The sequence below is a fragment of the Equus asinus genome, chromosome 12, assembly GCF_041296235.1.
Source record: "Equus asinus isolate D_3611 breed Donkey chromosome 12, EquAss-T2T_v2, whole genome shotgun sequence".
NCBI classification, from domain to species: Eukaryota; Metazoa; Chordata; class Mammalia; order Perissodactyla; family Equidae; genus Equus; species Equus asinus.
Window position 1 is genome coordinate 15,262,391 of NC_091801.1, and position 27,565 is coordinate 15,289,955.

A 27,565-nucleotide genomic window follows, 5' to 3' on the forward strand; every position below is an offset into this window, starting at 1 on the left:
TGTAGTAGGAGTTTGTTGCCTCCTCAACAGCAAGAGTTTGTCTCCAGCCATTATGGTGATTTCATTCCTCTTTTTGTTTCTATCACTCCGGACAATTACTTTACCCTCCATTCAATATGCCCAGTAGTTTTGAGTTACTCATAGCTTCTGCTTACCCATTTTCTGTTTACTCAAGAGTTTGTGCATTCCCCTTGTCATCACCTCTGCCTTTATAGCTTCAGCTTCTGGTGGTCCCTGAGATTTGGCCTTTTCAGTACAGTGGGGGAAGGAGAAAAAAGCAGCAGAGGGGTCTCAAAGGTAGCAGAAGATAGGGTAACGGATATGAGAAATATTTAAGGAAAGGAATAGGACTTAGAAACCAATTAGATCTTGAGAGCTGGAAATTAAGTAGGAAGGGAGGCTAGTAGAAGCTATAGATCTCTGGCTTAGGCAGCTGGGTAGATATTAACTTCATAATCAGGATGAGAGAATACAGGAAATGGGGTAGGCAGAGTGGGAAAAGGAGGAAAGATGCATTGTACTAGAGATATGAGTTTGAAGTACCGAGGAACATCCAGAGGGAGATACCTAGTATGCGCTTAGATATATGGAGCTGGGGCTACATAGGATATATTTTGTTGCAGACTTATTTTCAGCTAGCTTAAGCAAATGGGAAGTCGGTCAGGGCATGTAACCAACCTGAGAAGGATGTGAGTGGAGCCAGGCTTATGAACACGAATGAAGATTTGGATCCCATCAATACAACCCCAAACCCTTCGCCTCTCTTTCTTGCGGGTCAGAGGCCCCACAGCAGATTGGCGACTCACGTAGCAGGGGACATGGCTATGGGCCGCTCTGGGCACGTATCCTAACCTCTCCATAACCAGCAGGAAATGCTGGTTCTTCCAGCTTGAGTTTGGGAAATCCTAGGGGAAGGACTCAGTGGCCAATTACCCATTCCTTAGGCTGCTCCCAGTGGTCTGGTCCAACTTTGGTCATGTGCCTACCCCTGTGCCAGAGTGGGTGAGGTCTGTTCTCAGATGAAGTGTGTCACAGGAAGATTCTGAACCAATATTGATTCCTCACTGAATAGCTTTCGTTTCTTTCCAACGTGTGTAAAACAGAGCTCTCTGTAGTAGCTCACAGCATGCCTGGGCCAACTGCGTGCAACTTGAATCTTTTTCTCTCTGTTTCTGTGAGACTTTTTGAGTATTTAAGTTATTTGGGAATATTTTCATATCTCCAGATTGTCACTTCAAGAAAAAGTCAGTAAAGTTGGCTAGTAGCAAGGAAGCTGGAATCCTGGAGAAAGTGAGAAAAGATTCAAGTGCAGATATTTCTTAAGTTCTGCCAGCACTATCCATCAGTATCCCCTCCCTTGTGAGTCTCTCTGTGCCTACCAGAGCAATGGATCAGCATGAAACTTGCTACTGATTCCCAGGCATTGTTGGCGCAGGAAAACTCATCATTATCAGTCTTTTCCCCTTATTCCATGTTTGGGAATGCCTAAAGGATGTTTTGATAGAAAAAAAAAGTTCAATATTTGAAATATTGATGGTGAAAGTCTTAGTTCCAGCCATACTCATGCTAGGCCTTTTGAAACATTTGAAATTAAAGTGGAGAATGGAGGAGGGGCATATATAACTGTATTAACTTGTGTATGCATAAAATATCTCTAGAAAGATACCAGAAACATAGGAAACCAATAACATTGATTACTTCCCAGGAGGGGGACTTACAGGTAGCCGAGGGACAGGAGATGGGGTGGAAATGTCACAATATACCCTTTTATATCTTTTGAATTTGGAGTTGAGTGTATTGCCTATTCAAAATATACATAATAAAATATTTTAATCAAAATAAAAGGCCTGAGCCAGTCTCATAGGATCTCCCATGCTAGTCCCCCAAAACAGTGAGGAGGCACGTGACCACTGGGAAAATAGAAGGTACAGAGAAGCTTAGGAAAGAGATCTGCGTTAGAGGTATTTGGAAGTCCTCAGCACTGAGGTTGCAATTAAAGCAATGGAGAGGCGTGTGTAGAAGACCTTGGGGTGGGTATACAGGAAGGGAAGTTAGCAAGGAAGATTAAGAAAGCTTGCTCAAGGATAGGACAATCCCTGGGAGAGTGGTGGTACAGCACCCAGGAGAGTATCCCAAAAAAGAGCAAGAGCGTTAAATGAAGACTCTTGTTTTATGTACTGTTTATGCTTATTTTATCCATTGTACAACATTAAATTCTCAACCAAGTGACTGCTTATTGCCAATTTTATCCTGAAGGATTGCTCATAAATGCTGAAATTTTGAATCACCAACAAATCCACATTAAAAGCCATTAACATTATAGGCAGTTTTTAAAAACATATTAAACATTATTCTTTGAAAATGTAATTCTTAGTGCTGATTATTTATGGCGGATTGACCATATGTTCATTGCTATTCCTTTCCAAGACCCAGTAAAAAAAAAATACATATTAAGTAAAACGACAGACAGGTAAAAAATAGTAGTAAAAGGTATAAACCTGAGAGGACAGAGGGCAAAAGGAGAATGCAAAGATTTAAATAAAATTTTGAAAGACAGCAGATCGAGCTAGGGCAGTGACAAAACTCTAGCCTAAAATGTTTGCAGGAGCGGGGAGAGCCCCTTCACCCTGACAGCCCTCTGAGATTAGGCCTTGCAGGCACCAGGCCCTGCTGAAGCTGGGGATACCGCTCTGTTCTAAAAGTTGGATTGTTGAAAGCTTATATGTGCACTGGTGCTACACAGCCAGGTAGCCACCACCCCAAAAAAGAAACCAAAGTTTATTCTTGGAGGTGAAAAGCAGAAAAAAAAGTTAAGTGAAAGTCACAACAGTAGACCTCCATTCCCCTTTCCTCACCTGTCCACAGAACAGCGGCTTCCAAGTCGATGAATGCCAGGTAGAAGATTGGAAATTTCGTCTCGACAGACAGTGAATGATCTAGAGGAAAAAACCACATACAGTTGTATGTGGTTCTCCAACAGAATGGCCACATCTCTCACCAGTGAAACCTACAATTTGTCAGATCCTCCCATACACCCACCCACACACAGATACAGTTTCCAATCAGTATCTCTTAATATAAACAGAAATCCAAAGATCATCAGAAATGAAAGAGCAAAACAAGCAGGAGTAATGAAAAAAGAAAATGTAGAGAAAAAATTTTTAATTATTAGTATCCTTGGATAAGGGAAGCTATTATAATTTGTGAAGCAAGAACAGGATACTATGAAAAGTAGCTTTATGAAAAAGCCTTGGAAAGTAAAAATATGTAACCAAAATAAATAGAAAGGTTGGAAAACAAAATTGATCAAGTGTTTGGAAAACAACAACGAAAAACAAAGATGGAAAATAGAAAAGAGAGAAGAACTGAAAATAGGCAGAAATTATCAAAGAAGAAATACAGGGAAATTTCCCAGAACTGAAGGACATGAGTCTCAATTGAAATGGTCTACTTAGTGCCCAACAATGTGAAAAAGAGAAAACAGTCCACACCAAGTCATACCATTACAGAATTTCAGAACATCCCGGATAAAGAGAAGCTCTTAAAAGCTTCCAAGTTGTGGGTATGGTGGTAGGATTGGGGATTTGGAATCCCTTAGAAGGGGACATGAATCGAAATGGCACTGGCTTTTTCAATGAATATTAGGACACACTGCCTTCAAAAATCTGAGGGAGACATTATTTGTATCCTAGAAGTTTATAACCAGCCAAACTATCAATCACATGTGAATGTAAGAACTCAAAAAGTCTATCTGCCATGCGCCTCCCTTTAGGGAATTGCTCAATAATGTACTCCAGAAAAACAAGAAGGAAGGCATACAACTGAAATAGTAAATACAACAAGGAAAATGTCAAAAGGAAGTTCTAAGACAAAGGGGTGCCGAAGCCTGCTCCAGATTGCACCCATGGGAGGTGGGGGCTTCAGAGAGCTCTCCCAGGGGGGATGTGGAACTGAGAAATCATCTGTAGGTTTGAATTTTGGGGGCGAACCACTGCTGGTGGTCATGCAACAGCTCTAATTGGGCAGTTGAAACAAGGACCAGTTACTAGAACGCTACACTGGTGGAAAAAAATGAGGCAGTTCTTGATTCCAAAAAACAAAAGCTACACGAGGAAGGAACTAATTATGAAATACTCCCTGACTCTGCGATTTTACATAGGCAATAATGTAAACACTGACTAAAAAATGTGTCAAAGGATAATAAAGGAAAGGAAGTGGGAGATTGAGAATGCTAAATCATCTCATCATCTAGGATGATAGAAAGTCAATAGGCAAATTGACAAATCAAGAAATAGAAGTCTAAGCGTTTTATTGGTTAATACCAGAAGAAATATCTTAAAAAGAGAAAGAGAGTGAGAAAATGGTTTTCCTGTTGGTACTATTTAATTTTTAAGTTAGGTACATTTATTAGTTTGATACGAATGAAACATTTTTTTTTTTTTAAAGATTTTATTTTTCCTTTTTCTCCCCAAAGCTCCCCGGTACATAGTTGTATATTCTTCGTTGTGGCTCCTTCTAGTTGTGGCATGTGGGACGCCGCCTCAGCGTGGTTTGATGAGCAGTGCCATGTCCGCGCCCAGGATTCGAACCAACAAAACACTGGGCCGCCTGCAGCAGAGCGTGCAAACTTAACCACTCAGCCACGGGGCCAGCCCCACAAATGAAACATTTTAATGTCAAAATACTGACAATATGCAATGGTTGAGTTTCAACTCTTTAGTCCAGTGGAGGAGAAACTTTTGTCCTAGAATTTTCTCCTGCAAAAATTATCAGGAATTGGGGGGCCAGCCTCGTGGCTAAGTGGTTAAGTTCACGCGCTCCGCTTCCACGGCCCAGGGTTCCCTGGTTCGAATCCTGGGCAGGGACATGGCACCGCTCATTGGGCCATGCTGGGGTGGCATCCCACATGCCACAACTGGAAGGACCCACAACTAAAAATACACAACTATCTGCCAGGGGGCTTTGGGGAGATAAAGGAAAAATAAAATCTTTAAAAAAATTATCAGGAATCAGAAACGATGAGAGGTACAAGCTTATTTAATGTTGCCTTAGGCCTAAGGATAGGGATTTTTAAGTTCATGTTCCTTAATGGATACAATCCTCAAGCGTATAGTTTTCCCTAAGAGGAAATTCTGTACCTAGTATCTAAACTGAAGGACCTGGAGAATTCAGGTGAACTGGAGTCAGAGACCTCTGTGACATTTAATGTTTCACTGTGGTATGAAAACCATCTGAAGAGAACTAGACCCCAGGCTACCTGAATCCAGCAGAGTGCTATTCATATCTCTATGGAGATCCCAGCTGTGTTTTCCAGTCACAGCATGGTAGAGTAGTAAAGACCTATCATAGTTCAAGTTTCTCATATTGGGTCTAAATTGAATTAGGATTTAGTAACTAGCCAATGTAAAGACAAGAGGACTCTGCCTGTATGTCTCAGAGTCTGCAGCCAACACCACCTTTTCTCTATGGCTGGCCAAGTTACCCACTACAAAATCTGCAGGAAAGCTAACACTTACATGACAGATGCCCTCACTTATTTTTACTAGTGCTTTAAAGTTTGAGATGGCTAATGACCACAAAGAAGCCCTCCTCTGAAAAAAAGAATATTTTTTCCTGATGTATTTGAAGAAGAAGACTACTGTGGAGAAGCATGTGTTGCTACAAATCAGAGGTTTCCAACCATGTTAGGTTGCAGCAATTCAAGATACGTGTCTATGACCTTATTTTGTGCACGATTATATTAATACTGTGATATCTTTGGTACTTAAGTGTTTTGAGTAAAGTGGATCTCTACCAAAAGACTAGTCAGTCAGTTTTCCCATATGTTTTTTCCCATGATTCTATAAGATTTTAATATTTTCCCAAGGGTTGAAGAAAAATTTTCACTAGAAGCAGCTCTCTGGTTTTATACCCCAAAAGTCTTCCCAGCCTACTTTGTGGAAGTCGGTTCATCCTGCTTCCTTTCCCTGCCTCGATTTTCAAAAATGGCAAAAATATCTATCACAAATGGTGTATCTCAGGATTTTATATCTAAATCTGAAACTTGTAAGGAATATTGTTAACCATCCATTCTCTCGAGGCACAAATGTGGTCTTGGACCACTTGCTCCACTATCAGCTGGGGCGCTGATTACAAATGCAAATTTCTGCTCCCTGCCCAAATTTACTGAATCAGAATTTCTGAAGAGGACCAACAATATAATTTTTTCCATCAACCCAGATGGTTCTTTTCCACATCAACAGAATTATAATTTAGTATTATCTTATTGGTTTTTGTTTTATCAAAGGCCAGTGTGAGATACACACGTATAAAATCTGGGGTTTTTTTAAATGCTGTTGAGAACAGTGTCTGTTTTATTAGTCAGTGTTCCTCGGTGTCCGTGGAACAAAATCTCTTTCAGATTTCAGAGCTAGGAAAAAGGTTTTCTCTCCTGTGAACTGATATGTTTCCTTTATTAGACGAGTTCTTGTCAAATCTTACTAATCCTCAAAATCCCCTGGGGAACTTTTTAAAAATACACGGCTTCCCAGTCCCCATTGTAAGACCCATTCATCAGAATCCCCAGGTGAGGGAGGATCCATGTGACACTGCTAATCACCCATGTTTCAAAAAATCTGCATGGAACAATATCTAGTTAATTCACCATGTTCACTTTTTGCCTTGGCTGCCTGGAAGCTAGTCTCACATTGATTTTTCTTGGAATTCAGTTATTTGATATAATTATTCTCCTTCCCCCCCCCCCCCCATTGGATTACTTGTCTTGTGTAGTATGTTTTGAATGAATTTCAACTTCAGAGGAAATAACGGATAATAATACTATCCTTTAGACCAGCATATTCCTTGCAATAGCATGTAAGCCTAAAATAAATCAGTTTTTAGGATTATAGACTGAAAGAATATTGTGAGCTCAAAAGTTTCATCATTCAGATTTGGTGGAGACTTTGTGGGAAATGATTGTTTGAAAAGCACTCTGAAAATCATTGCTGTTCAATGCCATATATATAATTAAGCTCCTAATCCCCCTTCAGCCTCTTCGCTGTGAGCACCCCCAAGACTAAATACGTCACCCTTCTTTCTTTTTATTCACCACCTCAAAGATCTGATCCATTTTAGTGGTGTAACCATTACCACCATGCTGAAGAATTCCAGATAGATGCTTGAGCTTGAATCATTCACCAAAGCCCCAGGCCTAAGTCTTTTGCTATCTCTAGAAATTCCTCGTTTGGTTTTCTCCCAAAGTCCAAGCATCAACTTGAAGAAACTCAGTACATCTAAAAGTGAACTTTTCTTCTTTTTTTTTGAGGAAGATCAGCGCTGAGCTAACATCTGCTGCCAATCCTCCTCTTTTTGCTAAGGAAGACTGGCCCTGAGCTAACATCCGTGCCCATCTTCCTCTACTTTACATGTGGGACGCCTACCACAGCATGGCGTGCCAAATGGTGCCACATCTGCACCTGGGATCTGAACCAGCGAGCCCTGGGCCGCCCAAAGCGGAACATGTGCACTTAACCACTGAGCCACCAAGCCAGCTCCTTTTCTTCTTACTGCATGATTTCATATTCCTGATGACCTCCCTTTCCCAACTCACCGTCTGGGTAAATAGCATCACCATTCTCCCATGTCCCGAGCTGAATCAGTCCTTTCAATCCCCACTTCGCTTTGCAGGGCAATATTTGTGCTATCATTTGAGGATGTAGATGCAATTTGAAGACCAAAGAAAAGGCCGGTAAATATGAGGGATGCTCAGAAGGAGTGATAAATTGCCTAGGAAATGAAAGTGGCTTGCTTCACAGGGACAAAACCTATTATTTATCTTAGACAGTCTCGGGGATGAATCCTTTTCTCTTTTCTTCTCCAGCCTAGTGCTCATTTCCCAAATTAAAGTAAACTACTACTAATTGATTTCCCTGTATGTGGCCATTTCCTGTTTCCATCCATCTTGGTGACGGTGATGGTGGTGGTAACAGCAGTAACAGTTTAGTAATAGTATCTGTCCAATCAATTCCTCATCTGTAGAAAAGGAATGGTAATAGTACCTAACTCAATAAGTTGTCGAGTATTAAATGTTCATAGTGTTTAGCACAGTCATTGGCACCCAGTAGATATTACTTACTATTACGTTGTTGTTGTTGTTGTTATTGCTAACAGAATGCATTCACATATTCCCTCGTGATTATTTCACTTTGACTTATACCAATTGAGTTTCACAAAATACCATATTTACGCTTTAGCACAATCCTACCATAACTTTATAAGATAAAATTCACATTCTTCCATCCTGGGAGTTAAAATTTAATAGTTGTAAAATCTTAAGTTCTTTTACTGAGCCTCTGTTTCCTCATTTGAAACAGGGATAACATTATGTTCTAGGTTGCTATGAGGTTAAAATTAGTCATGTATTTTGACAATGCTTGGAGGACTGCAAAGAATTGTCTACATTTTAGTTGTCTTCATTTGTGCTGTAAGCTTTGTCTTAGAGCACGGCAGCTGATGCAAACAAGGAAACAGTTCCAAAGAATGCTTGGCCACCACTCCAAGACCTTGGTTCTACCAGGCACTGAGCCATATGCCATTTTTTGATGGCTGTGTGATATCAACTCAGTTCAAGCAGTCACAAATTCCCTGAAGCATAAGACCATCTAATTTTAGAAGCAGTTCAGGAGAGCGTTTTGCACAGAATCATACTCTAGTTATTTCATTCTCCTCAAGTGAAAGTGATCTCGTGGGGGACCTCCCTGACAGATGTAAGTGCCCAATTACCTTTGACGCATCCCCCAATTCTGCGGTTGTGTCCAGCTTGTGCCAGCCTCCCCAGGAACCAGTTACCTACCACCATTTTCCTGTCTGTTCATGAGAACTAGGACGCTCTTGAAAGCGCAACAAATTCAAACTAAGACCTCTCCTCTGTCTGTGTCTGCTGAGATTATTTCAGAAATCCACCCTACTACACATCTCCATAGCCCCTGGCCGTTGCTTCAAATACAGGTGATGGTATTCATCTATTCTTCTCATTCACTCACATTCATACTACTATTGGATTTTTCTTTCCTGATCCAACCACCTCCTGCTGTTCCTCTACCTCCAGAATCTTTCCACCATGCTCTCTGGGACCCCTGTAGCAGTCTATGTGCTTATTTGCCCAACACTCCTTCCTCCACACCTTCTGGTGCTAGACTCACTTACCTTACCCACAGGGAAAAGCATGTGACCTAGGTGGGTCACAAAAATTGACCCAGAAATAATCATGCAACCAAGCCAGCTTAGTCTAGGTCTTTCCTTGGGATTGTTCTGATAGAACTTGCAAGTGACCATGTTCTCTGCCATGTAAAGAAAGTCCATTTACACCCGGGAAAAATGAAGCCAAGCTGAAACAAAAGACAGGAATAAGAGGTTGAGAGAGAGAGAGTCCTGTTGAGGTCAAATGCCTGTTCTAATTCCTAAGATCCACGATGCACCCTGGTTCCCAAAGCTTTTCTTTTGAATCTTTTAACTTTCAGTCCAATATATCCTCTTTCAGTCACTTGCGACCAGAAGAGTTATAACTAATATTACTCATTCCATTATAAATAAACTCCCCACATCTTCCACCACTGCACCAAACCTTCCCTTGACCAGTTGCTTTAACTATATCATGGCCATCCTCTCAAACCATTAGAGTGCCACCCTTCTCCTGAAAACCCCTGCTCCTGCGGCCGTCTTCCCCTCCACCCTTATTGCTGTTACTCCCCGCTCATTCACTCAAAACAGGAATCTGGCTCACAGTCTTCCTCGCATCGCCCTTCCTGATCTCAGCACCCATGTGGAAGAACCTCCACTCTCAGATCCATGATTGCCTCGTCTCTCCTGACCTTTCCTCCTCCCTCCTTCCTTTCAGTATGAAAAGAGGTGTCTCTTCCTATGATCCTCTACCTATAGTCTGGGGGATCCCAAACCTTAGAGACCTCAGTCCACCAATTTTCCCCTTCTCCCCATCTCCCCAATATCTTCAACCTCTCCCTCTCTGATGAGGATCAAGACTGCCCCAGGGAGAAAAGCCCAAGGCGTCCTGCCCTACATACTGATCTATATCATCCTCCAGGAAATATAGGACGTCCTGACCTGATCTGACCTGACTTGTATCCAAAGTTATACGAATACCCGATAACCAGACCCCACCTGCACTGATACAATTTTAAGAACTTTTTTACATGATCTTTCCTTTGTCTTATAAAGAAATAACTTACATACCTATGCCTTATAAATTTAGCCCTGACCCTCAAACCCTTGCAGCTCCACACTATCCATGGGTCCTGTCCCTATGCTATTCTCTGAATAAAGAGCACTACTACTAGAACTTGAGAGTGCAAGAAATCTTTCTTTTGACTCCTCAGCTCACCGAGCCCGCATCATCTCCTCCTCGTCATCTAAACAGGCTCAATTGTCACATCATTCAAAAGCAAACACAAAATCTGCCTTAACTTCCTCGTTCCCCTTTAGTGAACACTCTGCTCTCTCCTCCCCTTCAAAGCTAAACTTCTTGAAAGCATTTACACTTGTTTCCATTTCTTCACTTTGCGTTCTCCACTTTCTGAAACTGATGTCTCTTCTTCTATCACAGAAACATGAACTCAGGCCCCTGATGTGCTAAAGTGAGATTAAAGAAAGTGAAGTATGTTATAGGTTAAATAAGGAGAGAAACTCCCCCTGGGGCTCCTTGAGCTTCTACAGGCCAGAAGATCACAGTCTTACCCCCAGAGAGACACAGGGGTGGTCTGGGTAAGTCACAGACTTTTCATAACCGTTACCAGCTAGCTCTCCCTTAGCTGCCAGACCAAGCTTCAAGTGTGATGTCATCTCCTACCAGTCTTACCTACTAGTAGCAACACTGCATTATAAATTTGATTTATAGTTTCCATAGAAGTAAAATTTATACTCAAGAAAATTATACAATTTCCAACTATTAATGGAGTGGTTTTGCCTCCTCATAGAAATACAATGTCCTCCTCACAATATGAGTGCAAGTTTCTATTTTTAAAATTTACTGTAAATGATATAACAATAGCATGTAAAAAAGTAAATGTCTTGCTTTTTTTTTAAAAAAAAAGGGGGGGGAGGGGCTTTGTGTTTCTTTCAGAACAGGAACCAGTGTTTTAAACGGGTTAGGTTGAAAATCATTGCTCTCTGGAAGTTCAGGGTCTTCCTGGCAAGTGAAGTTCCTGAAGGACTATTTACATGAAACAAGAATGGCCAGACAAACAGATTACTAGTCCTGTGACTTTGGGCAAATTGCTTAACCTCTCTGCCTCAGTTTCCCCATTTTTAAATTTAAAAAATAACATCTATTCCGTAGGGTTTCTGCAAAGACTAAATGACTTCTGTGAAAGCACAATACCCAGAACATAGTAAGCATGCAACAAATACCAGTTCCTTCTTCATCCTTTTGTCCCCTAGGAGAGGTTAAATCCCAACGTCCCATTTTAGCTTTTACTCACTTCTATTAGACACTTTCTTGCACTTACTTTCACACCATCTCAGAACTAGTTTTTCATTCTTAAATATGTCTTGTGTGGCCAACTAGAGATAACCTCTTTGAGGAGAAAGATCATCTGTTTCTTTATATTTCTCATAATTATTGCAACCCTGTGCCTGAGATTTTCCTGGATAGACCCAATTCCAAATCATCTGCCATGTGCCCTTTTTTAAATCATTAAAAGTGTCCTGAGAGTCCCAACTCAGGGTCCAAGCTCCATTCGCCAAAACATCGCTTACTCAGAATACGGTTACGGTAGACACGGTAGCCAGCACCATGCAGGACAGACAATGGCCTTTAGAGCTGGGCTCACCTGAGCAATCAATCTACTTAAGAGAAGCCTCCAGAGCCCCAAGGGCCTTAGTGAGACTGCCTTCCCCACCACCATGACCCACCCTCAGAGGATTCAATGGCAGTCACCCCTCCCTGTAAACTTCTTATGAGGCCAGTCCTAAAAAGGAAGCTAAAATTAGAATTGATCCCCAACTTTCCCCTAAAAGATCACGAGGATAATTCCACCATGCGTCAGAACCCCCCAGAGGCAAACCGCCAGTGTCATCCATCATCATCACATTCTTTTCCCCACACGGCTCTGTTCATCCCCTATTTGACTTAAGCTAAAAGCCCCCCCCAGCCCCCAAAACCTTCCACTAGATCCCCTAGAACCCCAGTGGGTTATCTGCCAAATCTTCCACACCCTCCACCTCTTTCTGAATATTTTCTTCGCCCTCTTATGCAGAAACCTGGCTGCAGCTCTAACTGAAAACTGAAACCAGCCTGCCCCAGAGCCTTCTCAAGAGGCAGCTGTTTTTCCCTCCCACGCCCCGCATACCACACGGCCTGGGGTGGAGTGGGTGTTTTTCATGATCCTCACTGCTGCTGACAGATGGTTCTCCTCCTTCGCTCAAAAACCCCAGATTTTCTGGAAGCCCATGCCATCCAACTATAGCCCCCACCAGCCCCCTGCAGCAATCATCTGCTGACCTCTTTGAGTCCTCTTGAGTCATCCCAGATGTTAGTGCCTGGCTCACTCACTGGCCCCCTCTGCATTCTAGTCCTCTGGTCATTCTTGGTGACTGAACATCCAGGGAGAGCGTGTGTCGAGCACCCTAGCCTCCTAGTGCCTCGACTCCTCACTTCCAATGTGCTCCTCCTCCATCCACCTCAGCCCCCCACTCCCTTCACCATACCTTTCCCGTGTTCATTGCTGGAGACTGCACGACCTCGGAACTCATCCCAGAATCCCAGTCTCTGAGCACCTCCTCCTCAGCCAACTAGCCCCCCTCCAACAATCTTCAACCCCATGTGTACCCTCCAATTCAGAGGCCTTGGCACCGTTTCTCTGTCCTCTGTATCTGTCAGAGAAGTAACAAGGAACAGACGGCACACTCAGAAGGGTTTAACTGAAGAGAGTTAATGAAGGGCCTATTCACAGAGGAAAGGGCAGGATGAGGGAACCAGCAAGGGATAGGGAAGCTCCCAGGGAGCAGGAATGCAGGAAGCCATTACCATCTACAGCCTGAAGAGACAGGGGAGAGAATGAGGTCACCGAGCCCAGTGAGAGCTGGAACAGTGCGAGAAAGGCTCCCTGACAAGGGCTGTGGCCAAAGGAGAACACAACCACTGCCAGAACCGTAGTAAAGCAAAGAGGGATTGAGGGAGAATAAATCCCCAAACTCTCCTCTGATTTTTGGCCAGTGCCTTCCATGGGCCAAACTCAACTAGAAGTCAGAAGGCAAGAGAGCCTCAGGAATACAGTCTGGAGACCTTTGACAGCAGAAAATGGTGGACTGTCAGGGTGGAAGGTGACAGAGTATAAGGTGCACAACCACCTCCTCACAGCTTCCCTGCCTCACCCTCCCCTCACCTGCATACATCCTCAGCATCCTTGCCCCTCTGTCCTACCAGCCTGGGAAAACCCAACTCCCTGCCTTCTCCATACCTGTATTCAAGCAGCGGACGTGCCTAGAGACAATTATGTGACTCTGCTTACTAGTCCCACTTTAAATTTCTGTCCACAAGTCTCCAGTAGGTTCTGCAGTCTGATCACATTTCCCTAATCCATTCACCTCCCACAAATTGACCTCATTTTCTCCTCAAACTCCATCACACTATCCCCCCTCCTGATTATTTCATTTCATATTTTACTGAGAAAATAGAAGCAATCAGAAGACAACTTCATCTTGCCATTGTCAGCCTATCCATAAACTCTGCTCTCCCACCGGTTACTGTGAATACTGCATCCTTTTTACTATGGGTGCTCCGCTTGTGCACTAGATGCCATCACCTCTTACCTACCTAATGACTTTGCTCCTGCAAGTATCCCCTGTAGGAGAAATTTCTCTCCCTACTGGGTCATTCCCTCTGCATGGAAACTTGCCATAATAGATTACAGCCAAAAAGAAAATGAAAACCTTCCTTAGACCCCTCTCCAGCTCCTTGCCCGTTTCTCTGCCTCCTCTTACAGGGAAAATAACCCTCAAGTGAGTGGTTTACACTCGTGCCTCCACCTTGCCACTTCCCACTCTCTCTTGAACCCACTCCAGTCAGCCATTTATTTCTACTATTCCAAAGAAAACACTCTCTTCAAGGTCACTAATGACCTTCATAATGAGTCAGAGTCCTCGAAAGATCAAATGGCACATTCAAGTGGAGTAATTTGGGGAAATTTTCAGAAAAGCACTCTTCAAAGATACGGTCAGGGTGTAAGGAAACCCCAAGGGGCAGTGCAGTACCCTGGGGTTATTAACAGTGGGGTGCTTCAAGGGGCCAGAGGAAGGAGTGGTTACCAGAGTTCAAGAGAGAGCGGTGGGGAGGGGTCCTCCTGACAGAAGCTGGGACCTTCCGTGGAAGATGACAAGAGTGCAGAGTGGGAGCCCCCAGACCCTGACTGAGCAAGGACTCACCATTTCTACCCAGTGTGCTGGAGCTCCCCACTGGGCTGGTCGAAACTTTCTCAGCCTACACCTCAGTCTGTGGCTCTTCCTGCTCAGTCCTCCTTCCTTCCTTTCACGGGCATCAGACCTGTATTGTGGTCTGGCGGCTTTCCCTACTGACTTCTCTCCTTTATTTTTTACAAATGCTATTGCTAATCTCTTATGCTTCTGACTCTGTCTTGGCATCTGTTTCCTGGATAACCCAAACTGACCCCACCACCCAATCTCTGTCTTGCCAAATCCAATGGTCATCTCGAGTCCTATGTCTGACCAGAGTATGGTAGGTTTATGCAACTGAAAGAAGACGAGTGGGGCTATTTTCTCATAAAAGAGCGAAAAATAATTAAATTTTAATGTTTAAAGAGGCAATTTCAGTTAAATTCACTTTAGTGGAAAAATTAATTTCCAAATAACCTAGAAAACCTTCATTGCACCCTCCACCAAGCAAGTCTTGAAAATACCCCATCACATTGGTAAGTACTTGATTATTGCCTGTCTTCTATTCCAGGTATGTGAGTTTCAAGAACAAAGACTAAGTCCGTCTTATTCACAGTTATATCCCTAATACTCAGGACTTGCTTAACGCATTGCTAGTTGTCTTTAAACACCTTTAAAATGAGCAAATTTGTACAGCCATATTTTAATTCACTTCTATATTTGTTTATTGAGTAAACTGTTTTAAAGTTTTATTCTAGTCCATGTGAAACCTTTTCCTTTTCATTCACTCAGTAAATATTGAACGCTAAAAATCTGACAGCATAGAGCCAAGCAATAGGAGACACAAAGATGAAAAGATTCCCAGTTGCTGAGCAGCACTGGTCTAGTGTGAAGACAGACTTACAAGTAGAATACAGCACAGTAACTGTTAAAATGAAAGGATGCACAAAATACAAATGCATTATCATAGACCTAAGTGTGAGAGTGAAAACTGCAAAACTCTTAGGAAAAAAACACAGGAGCAAATCTTTGTGATCTTGGGTTAGGCAATGATTTCTTAGATGGGACATTAAAAGCAAGTGATAAAAGACAGATAAGTGAGTTGGACTTCATCAAATTAAAAACATTTGTGCTTCAAAGGACACCATCAAGAAAACAGACCATCCACAAAATGGGAGAAAATATTTTCAAATTATCTGATAAGGAACTTGTGTCTGGAATGTATTTTTAAAACTCATAACTTAATGATTTTTTAAAAAAATAACCCAATATAGAAAATAGCAAAGGATTTGAATAGACATTTCTGCAAAGATAAGCAAATGGCTAGTAACCACATGAAATGGCCAGTAGTCAACATCATTGGTCACTAGGGAAATGTAAATCCAAATCACAGTGAGATACCACTTCTCACCCACTAGGATGGATAGAATTAAAAGACAGAAAATAACAAGTGTTGGCAAGGATGTGGAGAAATTGGGACCCTCATACGTTGCTGGTGGGACTGGAAAATGGTGTGGCCACTTCGGAAATGTCTGGCAGTTCCTCAAAAGGTTGACCATTATAAACTAAAGTTGCCCAACGACCAGCGATTCTGATCCTAGGTATGCTCCCCCCAAAACTGAAAATGGATATTCATTCAAAAACTTGTACACAAATTCTCATAGCAGCATTACTCACAATAACCAAAAGGTGGAAACAAACCAAATGTTCATCGACCAATGAATGGACAAATAAGATGTGATAGATCTGTACAGTGAATATTATTTTGCCGTAAAAAGGAATGAGGTACTGACACATGCTACAACATGGATGAACCTCAAACACGTTATCCTAAGTGAAAGAAGCAGTCATAAAAGATCGCAATTCTATTTACATGAAAAGTCCAGAGTAGGCAAATCTAGAGAGGCAGAAAGTAAATTAGAGGTTGCCAACGGCTGCCAAGACTATGAGGGGGAACGGAGAGTGACTGGTAATGTGTATGTGGTTTCTGTTCAGGATGATAAAAATGTTCTTAACTTAGATTATGGTGACAGTTGCACAACTTTGTAAATATACTAAAAACCATTGAATTTTACACTTGAAATAGGTGAACTATGCGATGTAAATTATAGCGCAATAAAGCTTTTGTGAAAAATACAATTGAATCATAAGAGACAGATTGCCTAGGTCAGTCTTGGAAGTCAGTGAAGCTTTCAGAGATCACACGTGAAGGAGACTTGAAGGAACAGTAGGAGCGCTCTGGGTTTATGAGGGGAGAGGAGAAAACTTTACAGAGATAAATAGCAGCGGGCACAAAGCCGGGGAGAGGCTGGGAAGAGAGTTTGTTAGACTGTGTATAGCAATGTGAAGTCAGTCATGCTGGTACTAAGAGCATGGGGATTATAGAGGCAGGCTTTGAGCCTGTTTGGGTAGGCAGGGGCCAAATCATAAAGCGCTATTTAGTCATGCTAGCTTTCCACGAAGGAAAAAGGAAACCACCAAAAATTTTGAGCCTGTAAGAAGCATCATTCAAACGTAAAAATTGAAAGGCAATTTGGAGGTAAGTGAAACTAGTAATTGTTTGACTAGAAAGGAGGCAAACAATAACAGCTACCATTTAGAGAGCCCTCACTCTCTGCTAAACATTTTTCTTGACTCATCTCATTCCATTGCTGAAGTAGGTACTACAATTATCTCCTTTCTACAGATGATATCAGCATGGCTTGCCCCCTCACCTCCTTCAGGTCTTCAGGCAAATGCAACTTCCTCATGCTTTCCCTAGTCCCCTTGCTTTATTTTTCTTTTGGACCTCATCTCAATTGAATATATGTTTCACTTTTAAAATCTCCTGTGAAGAGTCTCTCCCACCCCCACTAGAATGAAAGCCCATAAGAACAGGTTAATTTGGGGCTGGCCCTGTGGCCGAGTGGTTAAGTTCGCCCGCTCAGCGGCCCAGGGTTTTGCCAGTTCAAATCCTGGGTGCAGACATGGCAGCACCGCTCATCAGGCCTTGCTGAGGCAGCGTCCCACATGCCACAACTAGAAGGACCCACAACTAAAAATACACAACTATGTACGGGGTGCGGGGAGCGGCTTTGGGAGAAAAAGGAAAAATAAAATCTTTAAGAACAGGTTAATTTGTATTTTTCATTCAGTTCTTTATCCTCAGCACATAGTAGACATCCAATAAATGAATACATGAATAAATGAGAAAATCAAGTCTCGTGGAGATTTAGTAACTTGTCCATGATCATACAGTTAATAAGTGACAGAATTCTGATTTTAAAACCCATGTTTTTAAACCACTAAGTGATTCACCAGAGTTGTAACGTTGTAGGCAAGAGTTAAGTCCCCTCCTGAGGCTACGGCAGTGGGAAAGGGCAAGGGGACAGAATTGCCTGGGCTTGATAATAGTTTAGATGTGGAAGGATGCCGAGAGGAATCAGTCCAGGCTGACTTTCCTTTCCAGTTTTGGCAAATGGGTAAACAGCCGTGCACTTTTCATCAGGAGAAAGAATACAAGGAAGTCTTAGTTTGGGCAAAGATGAAAGAAGAGGACCTGTGTAATCCACAAACCTTTTTTTTTACGATCTCTCTAGATTACCAAGAAGTGTTGTTAGTGAAAGTATGAAGGAAGTAAACCCAAACTGATCCCATTATCTTCACTTGGAGGCCCCGTGGGGGATGGGGATAGAAATAGGGATGGGTAGGCGTGACCGAATAGAAATTGTTCCTTTTGAAAAAACTAGTTCGAGCCTACAAAGAATAAGAAAAAGCCCCCAGGCGTGTTTAAAATAACTCTGATGTTAATTTCTAAGGCAGATGCTAAAACTGAAGAACGCACTGTACCCTGTGTAGTGAGGCTGTAGTCGTAAGTTTAAATTATCTTGATGGTGGCAGTGGCTTTCAAAAAAGTGACAATCCATATGGAAGCAGGCACTGACACCAAGTCCCGGGTCGCCAAGAGGACGGGAAGGCGTGTGTGGGCGGGACACGCCCCAGCACGTGGCAACCCGCGGACCCCGAGGTGGACTCAGCCTGTGAACCAGGCGCAGGAAGCTCGCAACTCAAACGACTCGCAACCCCGTCCCCCCGGCGCCCAGGGGCCGCGCGCCGTTCGGGTCCCTTACACACGCCGGCCCCTCCCGACGGCCTCCAGTCCCCAGGGGGCGCTGTGGGCTCGCCGGGGCGGCCGCTGCGCGAGCGAGCGCCGTCTCCCGGCTGCGCATGCTCGCCCCCGCAGTGGGCTCGCTGGTTTTTTTTTCCGGGCGGCCCCGGCGGTTGCGTACTGGTGTGGGATGGGAAGTGAAGCCCCAGCGAGCGGCGGCGGCGGGGCAGTGAGGAGCGGCCGGGGGGAGGAGGCGGAGGCGGCGGCTAGGCGCTGAGCATTTGGGCAGCCGGGCGGAGCACCTGCGGGCACGGGCGGCGGCCTCGCCATGGCGATTCGCAAGAAGAGCAGCAAGAGCCCCCCGGTCCTGAGCCACGAATTCATCCTGCAGAATCACGCGGACATCGTCTCCTGCGTGGCCATGGTCTTCCTGCTGGGGCTCATGTTCGAGGTGAGCCCGCCCCGCGCCCCAACCGCCCGCCCCGCCGCCGCTCCCGGCCCCGCGGCCAGCCTCGGCCCCTCGGCCCCTCGGCCGGGCCGGCGGGAGGTCGCGTCTGCCCTTCCCGTGCCGCCGGGCAGGGGGGCCCGCGGGCCTGGCCGCCGGCCGCGGGCGCTGGGCCGCCGCGCACGCCTCCCGCCGCGCCCCCTCCCGCCGGCGGCCCGGCCGGCCGCGCAGTTCCTGCTTCCCGCGAAGGCGTACGTGGCAGCCGGCGAGGGGCCGCCGGCGCGGGGGTGGCCGCGGCGCTGCCGGGCTGGCCCCGGGCGGGCGCGCCGGCGAGGCCGGGGGTGGAGGCCAGGCCGCGGGGCCCCGGCCGACCGGCGACGGCGGTGGACGAGAAGCCGACAGGCCGCGCGCATCTGCCGCCACCTGGCAGGGCGGCGGCCGCGGCTCGGGCGCACCCGGTCGTTTGAGGTCTGGTCTCCCAAACCGGTGTCCTTACAGTCGGTTCCCGAACTTTTGGCCCCGACGCTTGCCGTTTCCTTAAAGCCACAAGGTCTGGTGCAGAAATCGGGGCTCTGAACCGCAGTGCCAAGGAGGGGAGTAGTTTTCTTTTTGTTTCTTGAAGCCTGAGAGGCTGCAGATGTCAGGAGTGTGTAAATTCTCTTCCCACGTATCTGGTATTTTGATGACTTATTTAACAGCTGTTGAATGTGAGTAATAAACTTCGCAAGGTGAACGTGTAACATCCCACGGTTTCCTTTCCCTCGCTCCCCGAGACACACGCCCGTTCCTTATCTGCCTTCCCTTTTTAATTTTGCTTTATAGCCCCCGTACCCCATCAAATATGCTGATCTTTTTACTTATTTATTGTTGGTCTCGCCCCGTGCTGGAATGTCAACTCAGAGAGGGCTGAAATTTTGGGGTTTTACTAGTCTATTTCCAGTGCCTAGAATAGTGCCTGGGACATAGGAGGTGCTTGAAAAAAATGTTTGTTGAATGAGTGACACTAAGAATTCTTAGAGGAAGAACTATGGAATGAGGCTGCCAGTGACCGAAAGGTGAATGGACTTATTGAATAGAGTCCATGTGGGTTTTTTTAATGTTATTATTAGGTAGCTTAATATTTTATTTATGCTTCTTTTCAAACGGACTTTTCTGGATCTAGATAATAGATTTTTTTATTCCTGATAGTGTCATTTATGTCTACTTAGTCCACTGCTGAGGAGGTTGGAGGTACCTTGGAAGGAAAGGTAAAGGAAGCAAACATGTTGCTGCTTCGCCGTAGGCTGGGCCTGTGCTACTTAGCTACTGAGTGACCCAAGACTAAGCCTCAATTTTTCTGCTCTATATAAGGAAATAGTGTCACCTGTGCTGTTCTCACAGCCATTGTTGCAAGGATCACGTAATATGGTGTGAAGGCATCTGATGGTTTATGAATACTATATGAATGTATATTATTAAAAATGCAATGCTAAACCTTTTCGCTCACTTTCAGAATTTTATATTTACATATACTTTTTGCTTTGATATTAGAAGTAGTAATACTTTGTATATACAGTATATTCAGCAGTTTTGTAAAACTTGCCACAACCTGTCTCCATATCGGAAGAATTCCTGCCTTTAAAAATATAATTTAGAAGTAATATTACCTGCAAGATATATTTGCAATGCTTCTAATGAAATGGAATGTAGATCAAAATTCCTGACACTTAGAAATGGTATACTTTGCTTTTATGTAAAATATTTCACATTCTCTTATCACATTTCTAGGGAAGTTCACCACCTATACTTTGCCTCACATGTTAATAATTTTTTAACAGTGAGTAGATTTTTCGCCTTTATGTAAATCTGTAAAATTTGTAAATCTAAATAGACACAAGAAAGATCTAAATAGAAGTTTTTAAAGTCACTTCAAAAGAGAACATTCAAGAGGTATACAGAAGAGGGGAGTTTGTGCAAGCTGCACATTTTCCTTACCATATGTTAAAGTTTTAGGATTTGAAATAGTGTTATCTGTATATAGGAAAAAAATTGACTAGGTTAGTTTTGCTGTTTGACTTTTAAAATGATTACTGCTGCCTCTCAAAGTTAGTATAATTATAGAATGACAGTGTGCTAGAATAATAGAGAAATTGATGTGTTTGCAGTAGAACTGTTAAGCCTTTTGTGTAAATATATTGAGGAAATGTCAGAGGATTTATGGTGAAATTGACAAAGCAATAATAGATACTATATTACTAGCCCAAATAAGGAATCAATATAGATATACAGTCGAAGCACAGATGCTGGAGCTGAAGGGTTCCCTGGTAAGTTAGGGCTCTACAGCTTGCTGACAGCGTAAGCTAGGGCATGTCATTTAACTTTTCAGAACTTGCTTCCTCTTCTGTAAAGTGGGGCTCATTGAGAATTAAAGTAATTAATGTGTATAATGCCTAGTTCAGTGCTTGGCTTACAGGAGGCATGCCATAAATGGTAGCTCTTATTAAAAGAGGAGACAGAATTTTTATGTGAGAGAAGCATCCAACAGTGAGCATCTTAAGAGATTACATATACTGAAAAGGTTGGTAAAGTAGTCGTCTGGGGAAATGTAAGAGTTTAATTTCCCGGAAACTTCGTGTTATCAAAACTTGCTTGTGAGTTTTGAACTCGTGTTTTTGGTGCAGTCAGTATCTGTCCCCCCACTGCAGATCAGGGTCTGTAATTAATGGCTTCATGTTTCAGTTAGGAAAATTTGAACGGTCAAAGAGTGTGAGGAGACTTGGGAAGCTTTTTGAAGCGAGGATACAGAAAAGTGAGGCATTTCCAAGAGGAATATTTTTCTCGGGAAGGGAGTTCTTTTCCAGATATGCAGGGGTTTAGGTTGTGCCATGCGGTTTGAGGGGACATTTACAATGACAGCTGTCTTGGAACAGTTTTAGAGGTTTGCTCTGTTTTAAAGCATGACATGTCTTAATGCCAACATTTTCTTACCTTCTTTTTTTTTTTAAGAACTTTATATAAGCTGGTGGCGAAGTGGAATTTGATATTCAGAAATTATCTTTACCGTTCAGGCACCCAGTCAGTGTAGATGTCACACCTTTCTCTGACAAGGACAAAATAGTTAACATCTCTGTATAACAAGAAAAGATACCATGCTCCAACTGCAGACTACTTAATTAAAGAAAAATTATGATCTTCATGATATTGCATACAACCTAGAATTAGATAATGATTAGAGATTGTGATAACCTGTTTAAGATGTATTTGAATGTCTCATTTTCTTCCTGTAAATGGAGAGCAGTGCTATAAATGTCCAAAACTGTCATAAACTCAGGTTTTTTTTTTACTTTTGAGTGCATTATCTATTTCTGTAGCGTATTTTATCCCAAACTAATTTGTCTTACTGTTAATTGATTGTAACGTTAGTTTAAGTAAAGCATTGCTTGGCTGGGATATGAGGTTTAGGAAGCCTAGAAATGTCTGGGAGCATGGTTTAATTTTTCTGTAAACTTCTTTGGGGTGTGTAGTTTGTATTTTTTCCTCTCCTTTTTCTACTTAATTTCACATGCTAAACTAGCTGGAAGCCAGGTTTTAATTTTATTTGGAAGCTTGGCGTAAAAGGATAATCTGATTTTTGTTGCTTTTGGGATTTGGTGTTGATTTTTATCTTTGAAAAATTTCACTTGTCGTTTGTAAAGAACTCTTTAATTTTCTTCGCTGCGGTAGTGGTGACCTCATTCTAAAGTAGAAATAGGGATGTAGAGAGAGTGTGTACATGTATGTTTTTATATATATGAAGTGTAAACCAAGATATTAAAAATGAAATTTAGTAATCAGTCAACCTTTTTAAAAATAATGGCGTGAAAGCAGTGTCACCCTGAAATCCCATGCGATCATTCTGCTCTAATGCATCTGTGTGAATGACACAATTGTAATACAGAGGCCTTACTGGCCTTTTCTAGTCAAGTGACCTTTGTCTATCTACCGAGTTAAGCAACTTGCTTTGGTGGCCGTACCCTGGACTTTATCAGGCAGACCTGCCTTATTTCCAGATCCTGAGTTCCAGTGTAGCAGAGCTCAGCCGCAAGCTCCAAGTTGTTCACCTCCCTCATTCTACTGCTCATATGCCAGCTCTCCCCCCAGTCCAAGCTATTATGATGCGTTGGCCCCCTCTCCTTTTCTCCATTATATTGGCCCCCTCGTTGCTTTGCCTTTTTCCTAAGGACTTGACTTGTCCACAGTCTCCTCAGGCCCTCAGCTCCCTTTCCCTCGTAGTCTTTCTTCCTCTTTGCCCTGCAGCTATGCAACCATGGATCCAGCCTACCGTCTGCCTTTTCTGGTGCCTCCCCGTTCGTGCATTGCTAAGGGTTGCCGGAGAGAATCATACACTCATGCTGAGAGGTAATAGTACAAACCAAAGTTTCTAACCTTAGACATCAGTAACACCCGCTGATCTTTTTACTGTTCCCTGGCCAGTTCCTTTCCCTAAAGGAACTATATAAATGCTGATCATTCAAGTCCCCAACTATACTTAACAGGTGACATTGCTTTTTTTGTCCATTGGGGAGATAAGAGTTTATGAGACGTACATTTCTTCAGTTTCCTGCCTTTTGAACCCACCTGTCTCATCCATTATTACCTTCTTCCCGGTCTAAGAGAAAGACTATTCAAGATTAACTTCTAGCTCTATCCTTACATTTCATTCCCTACCACGTCTTCCCATCCATTATCCTCTTAGATGTTTAACTACCTTTTCCCTGGCACCTTTCCGATTGTCCCCACATGGGCCCAATCTGTCCCATCATAAAAACAGCATAAATCTTGACCTGGCATCTGTCCCTAGATACCACTCTGTTCCTCTTGTGTTCTTCAGTCCACTGGGATGTGGCTTTTGCTCTCACTCCTTCGTCGGAATCACTCGAGCCGTGACCACTGAGGACTTCTTAAGTTGTCCAGTCCGTTGCACTCCTTTCCTGCCAGTCTCTTTGGAAACTTTGACTTTGTTAACCACACCTTTCTGAAATGTCCCCCTGGCTTTTGGGCCTCAAGCTGTCTTTATTCTCTTTCGTCTCTTTGATCATTCCTTCTTACTTTGCTACCAGCTTTTCTCTGCCTTCTCCACGGTTCTCAGGTTGTCCTGCTCTCTCCGAGTACTGCACACTCTCCATAGATGATTGATGTACTTGCACAGCTTCAGCTCCTGTCTGTGAATAGAGACTCCCGAGTCTTTAAGCTCGGTTCTCCCTCAGAGAGCCACACTTGGGCTTTAGCTGCCCGTTGGTCTTTCTACTTGTATAGCTCACCAGAATCTAAGTTCATCTAAAACTCACGTTCTTCGCTTTCCCTAAAACCTGCTGTTCCTCCTGTAGTCCACGTTTTTATTAATAGTATTGCTTGTTGCCTCATTGTTCAGGCTGTGAGTATCAATACATAATCTTCGACTCTTCCCTTTTTCTTACCCAGTAGCACCTCTGTCCCACTGCCACTGTCTTAGTGCAGGCCTTAGTATCTTTCACGCAGTCTCTTGCAGAAGTCTTTTACTTACATGCTTACCCCGATGTATATTTTATCTAGTATTTGTTTAATAATATTGATCAGGCGCCTAATAATGTGCCAGGCCCCATGCTGGGCTCTAAGCAGATAGGGATGAGCACAAACAGGCATGGTCTGAGCTCTTACGGACCTTACTTTCCAACAGTTGAGACAGAAATTACTAATATAATCATACCAGAGTATGTGTTTTCAAAGAAAGGAACACAGTTCTCTAAGACAGTCTAACAAAGGAAATGACCTACTCTAAGAGACAGGGAAGGCCTCCTTGAAAAGGTGTGATTGGACTGAGATTGTGGGGAGAAGGTTTTCCACCAGTGTTTTAGATGGAACTGCATGTGCACAGCTCCTGTGGTGCAGGAATGCAAGAGGCAAGGGAGCGGAAGGAAATGGTCTGAGATGAGGCTGGAGAAGCAGAGGGGAGGGTCAGGCCAGGCATTGTTGTATGGGCCACATTAAAGATTTTGTTCTTTATCCTAGAACGAATGGGGCTCAGTGAAGTATTTGGGGGTGGGCAGGGTGGACATGGGGAGAGGCGCTAACATGATCAGAAGACGCTTCTGGTCACAGTGTGGAGGATGGACCTGAGGGGACTTGAGGAACCACCGAGTGGGGCACACCCAGCGATCGTTCTGAAAAGCACAAGTGAACTTCTACCTCCTCAAATTCTCTGGTCGTGCTAAAATCAAATCTAAACTAGTTAGCTCAACAAACAAGAGCCTTTCTAGCACTTGGTAACTTTCCTAGGCTTTCCTGCCACTTCCTGATGTGTGCCTGTGGCAGCCCTCAAGTTTACTGCTGCTTGGCCGTTGCACTTTCTGGTTCTTCTACCTGTGCTGCCCTCTCATCCCCCTTCGTGAGCCTAGGGAACTTCTGTTTTCCAGCAAGAGACAGCTCCACACCACATCTCTGAGAAGCCTTTCCAGAATGTGCCTCATTCCCCACCCCAGGGAAAGAATAAAAACCAGAGAAGTGTGTTTATCCTGAGTGGCCATTGGCACTGATTCTCCAGTGCTGTAACAGTTTATGTACCTGTCTTCCTGACCCGACTGAGCACAAGTCGTCAGGGATTTTGTCATTCATCTTTGTCGTCCTTTCTTGTCCAGCACATTGCCTGGTGCCTGTAAATATTGAGTAAGCATGCCATTTTTCTGTTCTGACCACTTTACTTTTACTAATAGTCAGGTCAGTTAAATGTTTATTGATTGCTTAACTGTGACAGATGTGTGGGAGATTAACGCACACCCCCCTCCGCAGAACCTACCTTTGATCCATTTTTGTCATGGTAACTGCTTCCTTTTCTTTTATTCATTTACATTTACATTTTTCTTGATAGGAACTTTGTGTTCATCGCGTACAGGTCTGGAGTAGAGAATCATAATTTGTTCAATGTTCGGTGGAACTGCAGAGTGTCTGTTTTGAAATCTTAGAGTTAGGAATGAACTACACAATTGCATCTAAACTGCAGAACTGGGGAGTTTTGTTAACTCCCAAGCTCAACTCCCTGGTGATCAGGAATTCCGGTTGTGCCTTCAGGGTGCCACAGGAATGGGGTGCCCTTGGTTCTTAGATTTGGGGACAGAACTTATAATGTTTCTCCCCCATGCTACTGTTTGGGAGAAAGTCACAAATTGACTTGATCTTTTTTTTTCTTCCTAGATAACAGCAAAAGCTTCTATCATTTTTGTTACTCTTCAGTATAATGTCACCCTCCCTGCAACAGGTGGGTAGTTTTCTTTTAGAATTTTCTATTTAAATAGAAGAGTTCAGTTGGACAGACTAGGAAATTTTCGTGAACACTAGGTTCTTCATTAATTTTCATAGATCTCATTCATGATTAGACAGCATTATTTTGATGATTTTGTGATGCAAGATCTGATGTTTTTGGTTGACTTTACCCTATATGTTATATGAAAATCAGTTTTTATGTGTCTAATGTTTATTGTATATTTTTGTAAATGGGCTTGAAATTCCATCAAAGAACTTTTTTTTGCCTCTTCTTCCCTCTGGTCTTTTCATTAAAAAATTCTAAGGATAGTTTACTTTTGTTTAAAGTGTCATTGTTCAGTCAAGGTTTATAAAGGCACAGTATTCAGGTTCAGTTTTTCTGACCTGTGAGTTATGCTTTAGACCTGTGATAACAATCCTTTCAAGCCTATTTTATTTCCACTTTTTTGTTGTGCTTTGCTTCTAATGGTTGTGTTGATTAGAGAGAATGTCAGTCAGTAAGCTCTGAGAGTTATCTGGTAATAGCATCCAAACTGCACTTTTAACATTTCAAAAAGTTTTATTTCTAAATTATGCTATGTGAAAATAAAGTTGTTATTGGAAATTGATCGTAGTTGAATACAGTAATATAATTAAGCAGCACAGGTGAGGGATGGGGTATTTGTTTAATAAAATGTTAACATATTCAAGCAGTAAACTTGGCTAGAGGCACTCTATTTAGAATGTGAGATCAGTTATATAACATCGAGTTGAGTTTTTGTTTAGTTATATATCTCGTTTTGTAAATATTTGATTTAGTGACTTGGATATCAGATTACTCAAAACCACAAAGTTGTTTTGAAATTTGAGCATGCCAGAGAATATTTTACCCAGATGGTCCCCAGAAAGGGAAAACGTGAGAACAACAAGCAACAGCAATTAACAAATATTTGATTAAGATTTGTTCTGAGAAATTATAGCAATTTCACGGATTAAAAATCAATTTAAACGGCTTACAGATCAAAACTAAATCAAACATAGGTTAAATGAGTTTTTCCATCAGAATCATAATGTGTCTAGTTTGAAAGTAGAAAATTTCAAAAGTTCTTTGAAAAGACAGACTAAGTATAATTTTAATGTAAGCTAAGTATAACCTAATCTCAACCCCGGGATGGTATCAGTCTTACAATCTTCCCATGGATAAGTGTGGCCTCCCCGCCCCTGTTTTTTGGTCTTTGATGGCTGTAACTAACATGTGTCAAGTCTTTGTAAGTAATTTCTAAAGCTTTAGATTTCCAGGTAGTCTCTTCATTTTTTATTGCTCCTAAGACTCAAAATGTCCAAAAGCTAATTACCAAGATGTTTCTTTTGAGCTTATTTTTTAGGTTAGTCTTCTTTTGTTTGTTTCCATAACTATG

At 42.9% G+C, this 27,565-nt stretch overlaps 1 protein-coding gene across 3 annotated transcripts in view; it reads left to right on the forward strand.

Annotated features, from left to right (window-relative positions):
• Positions 1–18,349: 18,349 nt before the first annotated feature.
• TRAM1 (translocation associated membrane protein 1) overlaps positions 18,350–27,565 on the forward strand; it is a 29,325-nt gene continuing 20,109 nt past the window's right edge. The window contains exons 1-2 of one of the 3 annotated variants that reach the window (XM_014862660.3): positions 18,350–18,920; positions 26,100–26,163. In XM_014862660.3, the coding sequence (XP_014718146.1) occupies positions 18,798–18,920; positions 26,100–26,163 (187 nt within the window). In that variant the 5' untranslated portion in view covers positions 18,350–18,797. Of the gene's footprint in view, positions 18,921–19,237; positions 19,622–26,099; positions 26,164–27,565 lie in introns of those variants that run through there. The other 2 variants (XM_070481094.1, XM_070481095.1) reach the window with 2 other exon arrangements.